General features: G+C 53.7%; 1 protein-coding gene across 3 annotated transcripts; it reads left to right on the forward strand.

Annotated features, from left to right (window-relative positions):
- The first annotated feature begins 602 nt into the window (after positions 1 to 602).
- On the forward strand, positions 603 to 9,700 carry mfap3l (microfibril associated protein 3 like). 3 transcript variants are annotated; one of them, XM_066720901.1, is made up of 3 exons: positions 603 to 1,025; positions 3,061 to 3,435; positions 7,715 to 9,700. In XM_066720901.1, the coding sequence occupies exons 2-3, from the start codon at positions 3,162 to 3,164 to the stop codon at positions 8,719 to 8,721; spliced, it is 1,281 nt and encodes a 426-aa protein (XP_066576998.1). In that variant the 5' UTR covers positions 603 to 1,025; positions 3,061 to 3,161; the 3' UTR covers positions 8,722 to 9,700. The 3 variants fall into 3 exon arrangements, with proteins under 3 accessions (XP_066576998.1, XP_066577000.1, XP_066576999.1); XM_066720903.1 differs by lacking the exon at positions 603 to 1,025 and adding an exon at positions 1,264 to 1,365; XM_066720902.1 differs by lacking the exon at positions 603 to 1,025 and adding an exon at positions 1,372 to 1,748.
- Positions 9,701 to 12,432: the final 2,732 nt, after the last annotated feature.

The following is a 12,432-nucleotide window of genomic DNA, read 5'->3' on the forward strand; positions in this document are numbered from 1 at the left end:
GTGTTTGCCTTTTTTATTGCTTCTCCACATTGTTTGGATGGGGAATTGCAGACAGCATCTCTCTCCTCAAAGCTCCAGGTATTCACCCTGTCTCCAAGGCCCTGAAAGTCATGAGTGTTTGAACAGTTTTAAGTTCATGTTTTTGGTTACAGTCTGTATTTTATGTCTAGATCTCACAGTGATGTACCTTAACTCATTGCCCCATTGCTTCACACAGTACTTCTGATGTTGTACCCACAATACATTTCTTAGTCTGGAGGGAGACATTTTCATTTCCTCCAGTTATTTCATTGGGCGAGTTAAGGAGCTGAGCACTGGGCTGGAACAACAACCAGGAGACACTGTGGCCCCCCAACACTGGAGTCAGACCCCCTGATGTGGAGGACTGGTGGTTTTGCAGATCTCTTTACATTCCTACCAGCTCCTAACATGGAAATAATGCTTGATTGGTCCAGGTTAACCAATGATCTATTTGATTTAGCAATTGGCAGCTGAGGTGAAACAAAAACGAGACTGTGGCCCCCCAGGAGCCGGGCAGCCTTTCTGCTCAAGATCAAAAGTACAAACTACAAGATGTGTGTTTCGGGGTCGGGAGGACTATGAGCACAAACACAAAAACAACACGACCTGCGTGTCCTGCTCTAACCCCAGAGCACAGAGGGTTGGTGGAGGTTTGGGGAACTGTGGTTGATCATTCCCCGCAAAACGGTGACGTCTCCGGCTGCTGGGACACCTGCAAGGTCGGGTATCGCACCTCCGCAAGATCGGCGCCCGAAAATCGCATTGCGACGGAACAGCACCTCAAACTCAACCGAGAGACCCCCCCATCCTGCCCCTCCGCCGGGCAGCAGCTCCGCCGGGGCTGGCGGCGTGGGGCGCATGCGCAGCGGCACTGTGCCCTATATCTCTGCAGCGGAGCGGCGGCGGGATGGACTCCGCTCGACAGAGCTGAAGCGCGGCTGCCATTGCGCGTCGAAACCGGATCCGCTGAAGAAACGTGTTGATCATAAAACTGCCAGCGCCCGGTAAGTCCGCCGACCGCAACTCTTCCGCCACTTCTTCTTCATCTTCTTTCCTTTCGCCCGAGTCTTTCGCCAGAGCGCAGCTGCCAACAGCTCGTCGTGTAGTCGTGTTCTTGTAGCGCAGATTCTTCCCGCAGTTCTGCGCAGATCTGCACAGATCTGCACAATCCCTGCGCTCCCATTGGAGGAGCAGCGCAGACCCACGCAGAGCTGCGGAATCTGCGCGACCAATGAGCGGCAGAACAACAGGAGCCGCTTCTTGTTTTGTTCGGAGCGGAGGGACCGGAGAGGCCGTTACAGCCCGAGGCTTCACACCGACCGTCAGCCGCGATCGGCGGGAGAGGTATAGCCCGCCCCGGCGCCATCACTGTACGAGTCCCGACTGCGGGCACTGCGGCAACATCTGGGAAAACCACCCAGCCGGGCTCTGGTCCGAGTGGCGTGTCTGAGGGTCCGGGCCGGTCCAGTTAATCTCGGGCTGGGGGGTGATCCGGTTCAGACGCGCAGGCGCTCTGGGGTTCAGTCGCTCTCACGCCGGGACCGGGACCGTAGCGCTGGCCGGCGGGCTGTTTAATCGCGTCTTCCTGACTGCAAAGCCCGTGTTGTGCGTTTTTCTACACCGACACAACCTGCGTGGCGGTGCGCAGCAGTGCGGCTCCAGCAGGGCAGCCGCGGAGCTCCTGTCCACCGCAGGAGAGCTGCTCTTGCCCGGGGAGGCTGCCCAGGGTACACTGTCTGACGGAGTGTGTGTGTGTGTGTGTCCCTGTGTAACTGACTGTCTGACGGAGTGTGTGTGTGTGTGTGTGTGTGTGTGTGTCCCTGTGTAACTGACCGACTGTGTGTGTGTGTGTGTCCCTGTGTAACTGACCGACTGTGTGTGTGTGTGTGTGTCCCTGTGTAACTGACTGTCTGACGGAGTGTGTGTGTGTGTGTGTGTGTGTGTGTGTCCCTGTGTAACTGACCGACTGTGTGTGTGTGTGTGTCCCTGTGTAACTGACCGACTGTGTGTGTGTGTGTGTCCCTGTGTAACTGACCGACTGTGTGTGTGTGTGTGTGTCCCTGTGTAACTGACCGACTGTGTGTGTGTGTGTGTGTGTGTGTGTGTGTGTCCCTGTGTAACTGACTGACTGACCGACTGTGTGTGTGTGTGTGTGTGTGTGTCTGTGTGTGTCCCTGTGTAACTGACTGACTGACTGACTGTGTGTGTGTGTGTGTGTGTGTGTCCCTGTGTAACTGACTGACTGACCGACTGTGTGTGTGTGTGTGTGTGTGTCCCTGTGTAACTGACTGACTGACCGACTGTGTGTGTGTGTGTGTGTGTGTCTGTGTGTGTCCCTGTGTAACTGACTGACTGACTGACTGTGTGTGTGTGTGTGTGTGTGTGTCCCTGTGTAACTGACCGACTGTGTGTGTGTGTATGTGTGTCCCTGTGTAACTGACCGACTGTGTGTGTGTGTGTGTGTGTGTCCCTGTGTAACTGACCGACTGTGTGTGTGTGTGTGTGTGTGTCCCTGTGTAACTGACCGACTGTGTGTGTGTGTGTGTGTGTGTGTCCCTGTGTAACTGACTGACTGTGTGTGTGTGTGTGTGTGTGTGTGTGTGTGTCCCTGTGTAACTGACCGACTGTGTGTGTGTGTGTGTGTCCCTGTGTAACTGACCGACTGTGTGTGTGTGTGTGTGTGTGTGTGTGTGTGTGTCCCTGTGTAACTGACCGACTGCGTGTGTGTGTGTGTCCCTGTGTAACTGACTGACTGACTGACTGTGTGTGTGTGTGTGTCCCTGTGTAACTGACCGACTGTGTGTGTGTGTGTGTGTGTGTGTGTGTCCCTGTGTAACTGACTGACTGACTGACTGACTGTGTGTGTGTGTGTGTGTGTCCCTGTGTAACTGACCGACTGCGTGTGTGTGTGTGTCCCTGTGTAACTGACCGACTGTGTGTGTGTGTGTGTGTGTGTGTCCCTGTGTAACTGACCGACTGCGTGTGTGTGTGTGTCCCTGTGTAACTGACTGACTGTGCTGTGTGTTTGTGTCCCTGCAGGACGATGCTCGTGGAGTCCGAGTCGAGACTCAGTTTACGGTCCAGCGGGAGCACGATCAGATAGGGCCAGTGCGCCTACACCGCAGGGACAGACGGGGACCATGGACGGAGGACACATGTATGCGACGGTGGTGTTGATGTTGGCCGCTCTCAGCCTGGCCGGGGCGGCCCGGACCCCCAGCCCCGTGTCCGTGGCGCCCCCGAACGGCACAGAGAACGTCACCGGCTCGGTGCCAGTGGTGCTGACCCAGATCAAGCAGGTCATCGCCAGGGAGGGCAACAGCGTGCTGATGGACTGCAACGTCACCGGAGACCCGCCTCCCGACTTCCGGTGGTACAGCTCCAATGGGAACCTGCTGGACGTGGAGACAGGCGGTGAGTTATGACACAACTCCCCCGTGTTTGTTTTCATGCACCAGTTCCTTCCCGTGTAGCTGTTGTTTCTGTACACGCGTGTCTGTGTCTCCATCAACAGTGTGCGCTGTAGAGCAGAGCAGTCAGGGTGGGGACTGTAATCCAGCGCCTATTGGAACGGTCTTTTGTGCCACTGAGAGGGTTTTTCCTTTCAAAGTCTAAATGCTGCTGCTTTTTTGTTCTTTCAAGACCTTAAGAATCTGTCCGTGTCTTGGCAGACGTGTCATCAAATATTTACACAGTTGTTACTTTTGTGTATTCACAAAAATGCTTTGTGAAAAAATAAATGTAGGGTCTAACTTCATAGATGACGTCAGGTGTGCCACAGTGAAGTACGTGTCACATTTCCCATTGCGGTGGCAAACATTCAACATCCGTGTTGTGACAATTCTTAGTTTCATTCAGACACACAGTGTAGCGTGCAGGGAAGTGCCATAAAACATGCAAACACTGTGGAACCAGAAGAGACTTTAAATAAAAGATTTTTGCAGAATCGCTGGAGCGAGACCCGTGTTCAGAGCTCGTGTTCTGGACTCCTGAGGTTTTCCGGCTTCGGAGGATCAGCTGAGAGACGCACACCGATCCGTCTCCTTGTTTAGATGAATATGAAATCACTCGCACCTGGCCTTCCCTGCACAATAAGATCGACAAACGCATCAGCCCAGAGTTCTTTCTCAATCGTACGTGTGCCACAGCCAGCAGAGATGAAATTAACAGACCGGCCGGCCTGCCCTGGCAACCCACAGAACCGGTCTGTAACCGTTCTCCGGTGCTACTGGGAGGGAGCTGCCCAGGCTTGTCAAAGGAATGCCAACTCGCGTATCAGACAATTACACTGGGGCTGAAAGTGTCATATTTCCATTGCTGCGGTCGCTCAGCTCCACACGATAATGAGAACCATACAGTGTGTTTATATGTAAATAATGTGCGATTTAGAAAGTTTGCACGAATAGTCAGGGCTGGGCCTGTAATCTGGGCGTGACGGTCGAACGATGGCCTCTCATCCAGCAGTATAACGCGTTCATCGCACCAGCAGATTCAGCACTCTTGTTTACTATGATTGTCACAAGCAGGGTACGGTGCCACGGTGGGGTCAGGGGGCAGTCCAGCCGTGTCTCTGGCAGGGGTCTCGAAAAAATGGAGAGCGACACCGTAGAACTGTGGTGTAGTGTGAAGTATGATGACTGTGAAGCCCTTGCCAGGCAGAGGGCTGGGAAACCGGCCAGGCGCAGGTGTTCGGTGCTGAAGTGTGTTGTAGGAGGCGAGAGCTGCGTCTCTATGGGGGCCGAGAGAGGGCTGCTGCCCGGGGCCCGGGCCACTGTGTGTACCGGTACAGCGTCGAGCGCCACACGCTTGCAGTGCGACTTGTGAAGCCAGGCTCTGGGCCGAGCAGTGGCGCTGGTGAGGCTTGGTGGCTATCGGGGCTTTATGGTCTGTTTTTCCTAGAGATTAAGATAAGAGGTGCAGTATAAGACCATAAAGTGGGTGAGTAAACGAGCAGATTCCTGCAATCACGTCCTGACACTTCCATTCATAAAAAAACTTTTAGGTAACGATGTGAAATTCTTTTTTGTTAAGTAAGGGCTTCATGTCAGTACTCAAGGTTTACCAAGGCATCTCATGGCCGCAGGCCTGCCCCCCCCAGTGCTGAACTCTGTGCCCACAGTGAGACGCGTTTCCCCCACAGGGTTTTGCTGCTGTTGAGCTCAGATGTAGTTTGGAAACTCATTAGCTTCTCGGGAGACAATAAATCCAGTCCAGTCGTGCTTTGTATCGTTAATGATCTGATATGAGTGCTGTCATCAATGCCACCATTGTTAAGCCAGGCTGTTGTGTTTAGCCCCAGTCAGATCTCTAGGCCTCCTGAACACTTAGGCCGTTCTTAAGATGTTAATATCTCACAGTGGCGCTGCATGACACGTGTGTGTAACGTGACTTCGCCTATCTGAAAGATCCTCTGTGGCCGAAGTGCTGTGGTTTGACCGTATCCATCTCAAGATGTGAATTGAGTGCCAAAGCGTCTGAGGGGGATTGTCGTCTGAGCTTTTTTTACAGCTCGGCTCAAGGATATGAATGTGCCTCGCTGCAGTGGGAGGAAGTTGGCCGGTGGTTTAATCACATGTATAAGTTGCAGCTCTGTGATTGTCAGCCCGGGTGTATGACGGGAACCCTGGGCATAGGGCTGTGCAGAGTACGAATGAATATCATTGATCTGGTGGCTGATTTTATTGCTCTAATGAGGCCGATCAAGTCACTGAGGTCATGATATGGTCAGAGTCTGTAAACATTACACGGCCCGGTCTGCCTCTGTGGAGTCGCTGTGACTTCTTACCCCTGAGATGTGTGTCTGACTCTCCCCGTCTCCGAGGGAGTGACTGGTGATGTACCTGCCCTTGTCTCGGGTTACAGTGCCAGGGGTGAAATAATTAAGAAGCCGTGCTGTTAGTTTAACCCTTCCCACACCAGACGCTGAATAACCAAATGCGCCCAGCCTCACCGAACTGCTACACAGAGACAGCGGAGCTCCTGACGGGACAGTGGAGCATATTCTTGCATCGGAATCGCCAGATTTACGGTCAATTCCACTCTTTCAATTCCAGTTCCTTTTTCAGATCTATGCAAATACCAAATCCAATTTTGCCGATGACATCATAATCTCGACCGGAATTGAAAAGGGAATTGGAACTGAATAACTGGAATGGCCCCCAGGGAGAGTCTCCTGCTGCAGGGCTGAGAACCCAGCGCGTCTCTGTGCCTGTCCAGTATTTCAGTGTTTGGTGCTAAGCGTGTTGCACAGTGTCCCCTGTACGCTCCTGTGAGTTGGCAGGGTGACAGAGGGAGAGACGGGCTGTGGTTTTGCCAGGTGTACAGTGACCGCGTTCCTCTGTTGTGTAACCGAAGGAAGACGAGAAACCAGAACAAAAACAAAGCTAATGAGGACGGGCTGTGCCCTGTGGGACGCCCTGTCTTTCCACTCCCGGGCCGCGTCTGGGCTCAGAGCTGTGCTGCTGCACCGGTGGCACTCTGCAGCTGAGAGGCACGTGCTGCACACCCTCTCACACTGCGTCTCTAATCGATAGGAACAGGTACCGAGACCCGATCCGAGACCCAGTGGAGCGTCTGAGCCACCAGCAAAACAATGGGAGGCACTAGAGCGTTGAGTTCAATCACTCACACCTGTATATTAAACTGACAATCCACAATATGTATGATTGATATGCTCCATGCATAAAGGCAACCCTTGTTTAGCAGGTTTTTGTGTGTGGTGGGGGGCACATGCTTTGTGTAGTTCTGTGCATGTATGGTGTGGGGGGGCTCTGCAGTTGGTTCGCAGTGCAAAGCATTTGTGTTTCAAAAGAGTGTCGTGGAGGCTGTGCTTCAGACTGCAGGCTTTAACTGTTGCTGCAAAGTATTAAAGGCTTAATTTACATTTATTGTACTTGGAAGAGTTCAGGTGAAGTGCATTTCTCCAGAGACGTCTTCTTTTGACAGCCTCCGATGCGTTGAGTCGCTGTCGGCGCTGAAGGAGAGGTGTGGCCGCCACTAACTTTGACTGAAAAATAAACAAAATGATAATGGTGTGGACTGGATGCGTGTTTCCATTTCAAAGGGGGTCATTCTCCCTCCCCCCCCCCCCCCCCTCCCGTCTCTGTGCCGGCGGCTTTCCACGCAGATCAAGGTTAAAGCGGCTTAGTCGTCCTGCAGCTGCTGCGTGTGGATAATGCCGCAACTCCTACACATGCCTGCTGGCACACAGAGGGCTTTATTGGAGATGTATTTATGGCTACTTAAAATGCATTTGATGAGGGTGGGGGGCGATAGATGCACTTGTTTTACAGAGGAGAGTAATTCTGCAGAGTGGATTGTGATGCCCAGCTCTCTCCTCTCTCCAGTGTGTGAGAGCTGCTGCTCAGACAGTGTGTGCCCCCCTGTCTCTGCATGATGTGGAGACCCAGGATGGGCAACATACAGTCGCCGCTCACTCTGTGCTCAGGAATATCTCCCCCCTTTAAAACCCTCACGCCTTCAGTGGACGTGTCGTCGTCCTGATCGTGGGAGGCAGCTATTATCGCACAACCGTAGACGCGGCTCCTCTGGTTTCAGCACAGTGACGAGCTGTATCCTGTGCCGGGCGCTTAGGCGCTTGTTGTTGTTGTTTTATTATTGGGTGTGGGGCGCAGATGGTAGAGCAGACCTGTGACTTGCACTTGCACTCATCTCCCTGTTCTTCCTCCCTTAGGTGGGAAGTGGTGGATCCTGGATAGCGGGGTCCTGAACATCTCCAGCATCACGTTCGCAGACCGCGGCAAATACACCTGCAGAGCATCCAACGCGCTGGGCAGCGTCAATGTCACGGTGACCCTGCGGGTGGTGTTCACCAACGGGGACATGGGCCTGTACTACATGATCGTGTGCCTGGTGGCCTTCACCATCGTCATGGCCCTCAACATCACGCGCCTCTGCATGATGAGCAGCCACCTGAAGAAGACCGAGAAGGCCATCAACGAGTTCTTCCGCACCGAGGGCGCCGAGAAGCTGCAGAAGGCCTTCGAGATCGCCAAGCGCATCCCCATCATCACCTCGGCCAAGACGCTGGAGCTGGCCAAGGTCACGCAGTTCAAGACCATGGAGCTGGCGCGCTACATCGAGGAGCTGGCCCGCAGCGTGCCCCTGCCGCCGCTCATCATGACCTGCCGCACCTTCATGGAGGAGATCCTGGAGGTGGTGGGTGTGGAGGAGTTGCGGCACACCTTCGTGCGGCAGGCGGGCGAAGTGGAGGGCGCGGAGGGTGGCGCTGGGGCAGGCGGCGGCGGGACGGACGTCTACACCATCCCCAGCGCACTCCAGCGCAGCGAGTCCCCGGCGGCCGACTCGGACGACGCCTCCCTGCACGAGCAGCCGCAGCACATCGCCATCACCGTGTCCGTGCACCCGCCCTCCAGCCAGGACAGCAGCCTGGACTCGCCCACCGACTCGCCGGCCGGCTCGCCCCTGGAGCCCGAGCCCGAGCCCGCCGAGGCCCCGCCTGGCCCCGAGGACGAGCCCGAGGGGCCGCCCCAGGAGCCGGAGCAGCAGCAGCAGCAGCAGCAGGAGGAGGAGGAGCGGGAGCGGGAGGTGGAGGAGGAGCAGCAGCAGCAGCAGCAGCAGCAGCAGGAAGAGGAGGAGACGGAGGAGAAGGATGGGGCGGTTGAGGTGGAGAGGGAGCAGGACAGTGCCAGCCCGGTGGCGTACGAGAGCCGTGTGTGAGTCCCGTTGTGGGGTATGAATTCCCGTGCATTTTTCCCCCATGGTATATCGGGGCGAAAGAACTCGGGCTGGTTTCTCCTCCAGGGTGGGCGTCTGCTTTCAGCCCGGCTTCTTTGCTGCTCTGCCTTAAACGAGAAGAAAATGTATTTAATGTAAGACGAGCGTGTTTGTGTTTGTGTTTGTGTTGCCTCATGCTGCCTGTGAACTGTGGGGGTGGGGGGGGGACTTTATTGGTCTCTGTTAGTTAACTGTAGATGAAAGCTTGACCTGCCTGTCCCGCCTGCAGCACGATCTGTCCCGTCTTCGGTCTCAAATGGGTCCCGCAGATATCGGCCTCACGATTCATTAGAATAACTGTTTAGATCAGGGGTTCTCAGCCCTGGTCCCGGAGGAAGAGCTGCCAACTGAGCTCTCGATTACTTAGTTAGACCCTTAATTGAAGTAATTGGATTTCATTTGACACTTTAAATTGTGTAACTAATTAAAAAATAATATAATATAAAAATAATATTTTCCTTATACAATTTTATGCTTAACTGAAAACCCCTACTGTTCCAAACAATTAAAAGGCTCTGATTTAGGAAATTACTTCAATTAAGGTTCAGTTAAGTAATTAAGCTCGGTCAGAACAGCAGGGTAGGGGCTTCTCCAGGACCAGGGCTGAGAACCCGTTTAAACCGTTGCATTTAATCTGCTAGTTGAGTTCTGCGCTCGGGGAGAGTTCAGAGGTTGCTGCGCCCCCGACGCCTCTGCAGTCGATCCACAGCGGCCTCCTCTGGCCGCCTCTTCCCGTCCCCTCCCATCCCTGTAGCTGCATGTGTGGACGGCTGGGTGGCGCCGGGAGGAGACGGGCACAGAACGGGCCTGCGGTGTCTCCCGGGCCGCTCTGTCACGTATCGCTTCTTGCACAGCGGACCGTCGCCTGCTGAGGGTGCTGGCGGCCTGTTTCATAGCAAAATAAAACTTGTCTGTTACCCAAGGTTTGATTATTTTGTTTTTATTCAAAGCATCACTGACTGAACAGATTGATATCAGACTTTGTGTTGATGTATTTATAGGGTAGTTGTCCACACACACACAGCAGCCTGCCATCTGTAATGAATGCAACTCTCCAGTTACAACTGCAGTACAAGAAGTGATCAAACGGAGGATAAAGGCAGACTCTGTGAAAGTAGTTTAATGTGCCGGAGCGTCGAGCTCAGTCTTCTGGGTCAGCGAAGGTACCGACCACATTTCCAAACACGGCTTCAGATTTGCTTCCTTCTACAGAATTAATTATTGACACTGCGAGGTAGTTCAGTGGATCTAAGTACCTGTTAATGGATAACAAAACGTCATATTTTGTCAGTATGTTTTGGCTTTTTCAACATTTTGGGGGATGATTTAGTGAACCATTTAATTTATGGAGATGAAGATCCGTCTGTCAGAGCGTGATGGTATTGTGCTTGAATCTTTCGGCTGAAGTTCCCCAATGCCAGGTCGTGTGTACTGGCCTGTCATAAGAACATGGTCAGTTAGGCGGCTCCGTGGTTCCTCCTCATCGCACCGGATTGCCAACGCAAATCGAGCGTCACTGGCTGCTGTGACCCTGAGCATCCGCAGCGCGTTATATATTGTATTTAAACGGAAGAGTCTCCTGTTCGACGCGCTGAGCTGCAGCCGCGGCACCGAATCGTCCGTCTCTTATCCACGCGTTCCTTGTTAATTATTAAACCAAAAAACAATTCAGTTCGGTTTGGCCGGTTGGTTGTCTTGGCAGCAGCCGTGTTTCTGTGGCTGAATTATTAATCCGCTTTTAAAAGCTGCTTACAGGGACTTCAAATTAAAGGCTCGATTATTCTGGGCAGTTGAGCGTCTGGCATCCCAGCGCTGGAGCTTCAGGGCTGGACTCTGACCCCCTCTGCCTCACACGCGGTCTGAACTCCGGACGCAGCCTGGATCCCAACAGACCCTTCTGGTTCTGTCTCGGATCGGCTGCTGATTGGCAGTTGCGTTTAGAGCCTCCACATGCCCGGGCAGAACCGTCAACCGTCAGCCGCCTGGGAAGCAGAACCCCCGCCGGGCCCAGTCACGCGGCCCTGCCCCGCAGCGTGTCCCAGATCGGCGTCACGGGCCCGGTTCTCTCGCTCCCCTGGTGCTCGGCTGCTTATTAATAGAACTGCTGATGCTGCTCTCCTCGCGGTTTGTTATGAAGAGCAAAGTGAAAAGCGTAGCTCGCTGCGGACGCGTGTTCACTGTGGGTCGGCAGAATTAAGTTAATCACTTAATTGAACTAATAATTGGAAACATTAGTCCAATCAAGCAATTTCCAGGTATTAATTAGTTGCTAATTGAACAGTACATCTGTGCCCAGCACTGATCTGAGCGCCCCTGACACGGACAGAGGTAGCCGCTGTCATTCATGGGGGCTTAGGCTGCTCTGTTATTCTCCTCGGTGTGGTCTGACTGATCATGTTCTGGTCGAGTCGGACTGTGCGGTGTCTGGGTTGGCCTCCCCTGCGACGGTGGCTGAAAGCTCTTGGATGTTTATATTTGACCGAGAAGTGACTCGGAAGTCTGTGCCAGGCCGGTTCGATATATAGATTTAAAATGTCCCATTACCGTTCTAAATTAGTTCTAAAGCCAGTGCAGGCCGGGCCGGGCCTACAGACAGGGCAGCGCGGCTCTCGCAGGACAGGCTCTGCAGTCACAGCGCAGGGAAGTCTGTGAGCTGAGTAACTGCAGCGTCCTGAGCTCTGAGCTAAACCCCAGCTTTGTCCATTACTGAACTCTTGTCCAGTTGAACCCATCCTGGTCCTTGCGGGTCTGAAAGGGCCTTCAGCTGCAGTGACCCTGGTGGCCCGCACAATCAGTAATGGCCGGATGTGGTTTGTTAAGAGATCCATCTGTTCGAACGGCTGTAATCCTCACTGCCGATTGGCTCTCGAACGGAAAGTGTCAGAACGCGCTGAGCTGGGAGCGGAAACCCGATCGGCGGTTCGTTATAAAAGATAAGGGGCGGTGGGAGGAGTCGGTGAGTGTCTGAACGGAAGAATACGTGTAATAAAGATGTAGCAGCAGAACAGGACTCTGGATGTTGTCACGTGGACTCATAATACCCTCTCACACACGTGGACTCAGTTCCTCACCGTGGCAGGTGATCAATGAATCACAGGGAACTCGTACATGCGTGTCGTCTGCCCGTCTGTCCAGCGATCCAGCTGCAGGGCCCATGAGGGCGGGTAACAGCAGCTGCCAGGCAAGGCCGCAGAAGGGACAATGTCTGCTAATTATAGCTCTTGCAGCCGGATGGGCTCGTTTTGCTACCTGACTCAGAAACTCCCTGCATCCCCTTGTGTTTCTTTGAATGAAACTAACATCCCAGCATGCACTGCATTCACCAGCCCGGCATGGGAAAACAACAACCCTCTTCACCCGTTTGTTTCCCTGCAGACGCACCGGGAGCCACTAGTTCAGCAGAGTGTGGGAGTGCGGGTGCCCGAGGCCCGGAGACGCGCCGGCAACACAGCGGCCCGGTCTGTTTCCTCTCTGGGCCAGGCTGGACTCCACAAAGGACAGCCTTGTTGGAGGTCTTTATTAACTGTCTTTGAGTGGCTGACCTGAAATAAACTCTTCACAGCGACACACACTAATCATCTGCAGCTACATTCCCGGCGCTGAATGGGAAAGTAGATTAAAATTCTTGGGAGCTTAAGCAGGCAATTCCCAAGC

Source organism: Amia ocellicauda, chromosome 13 (genome assembly GCF_036373705.1).
Source record: "Amia ocellicauda isolate fAmiCal2 chromosome 13, fAmiCal2.hap1, whole genome shotgun sequence".
In the NCBI taxonomy this organism is placed as follows: Eukaryota; Metazoa; Chordata; class Actinopteri; order Amiiformes; family Amiidae; genus Amia; species Amia ocellicauda.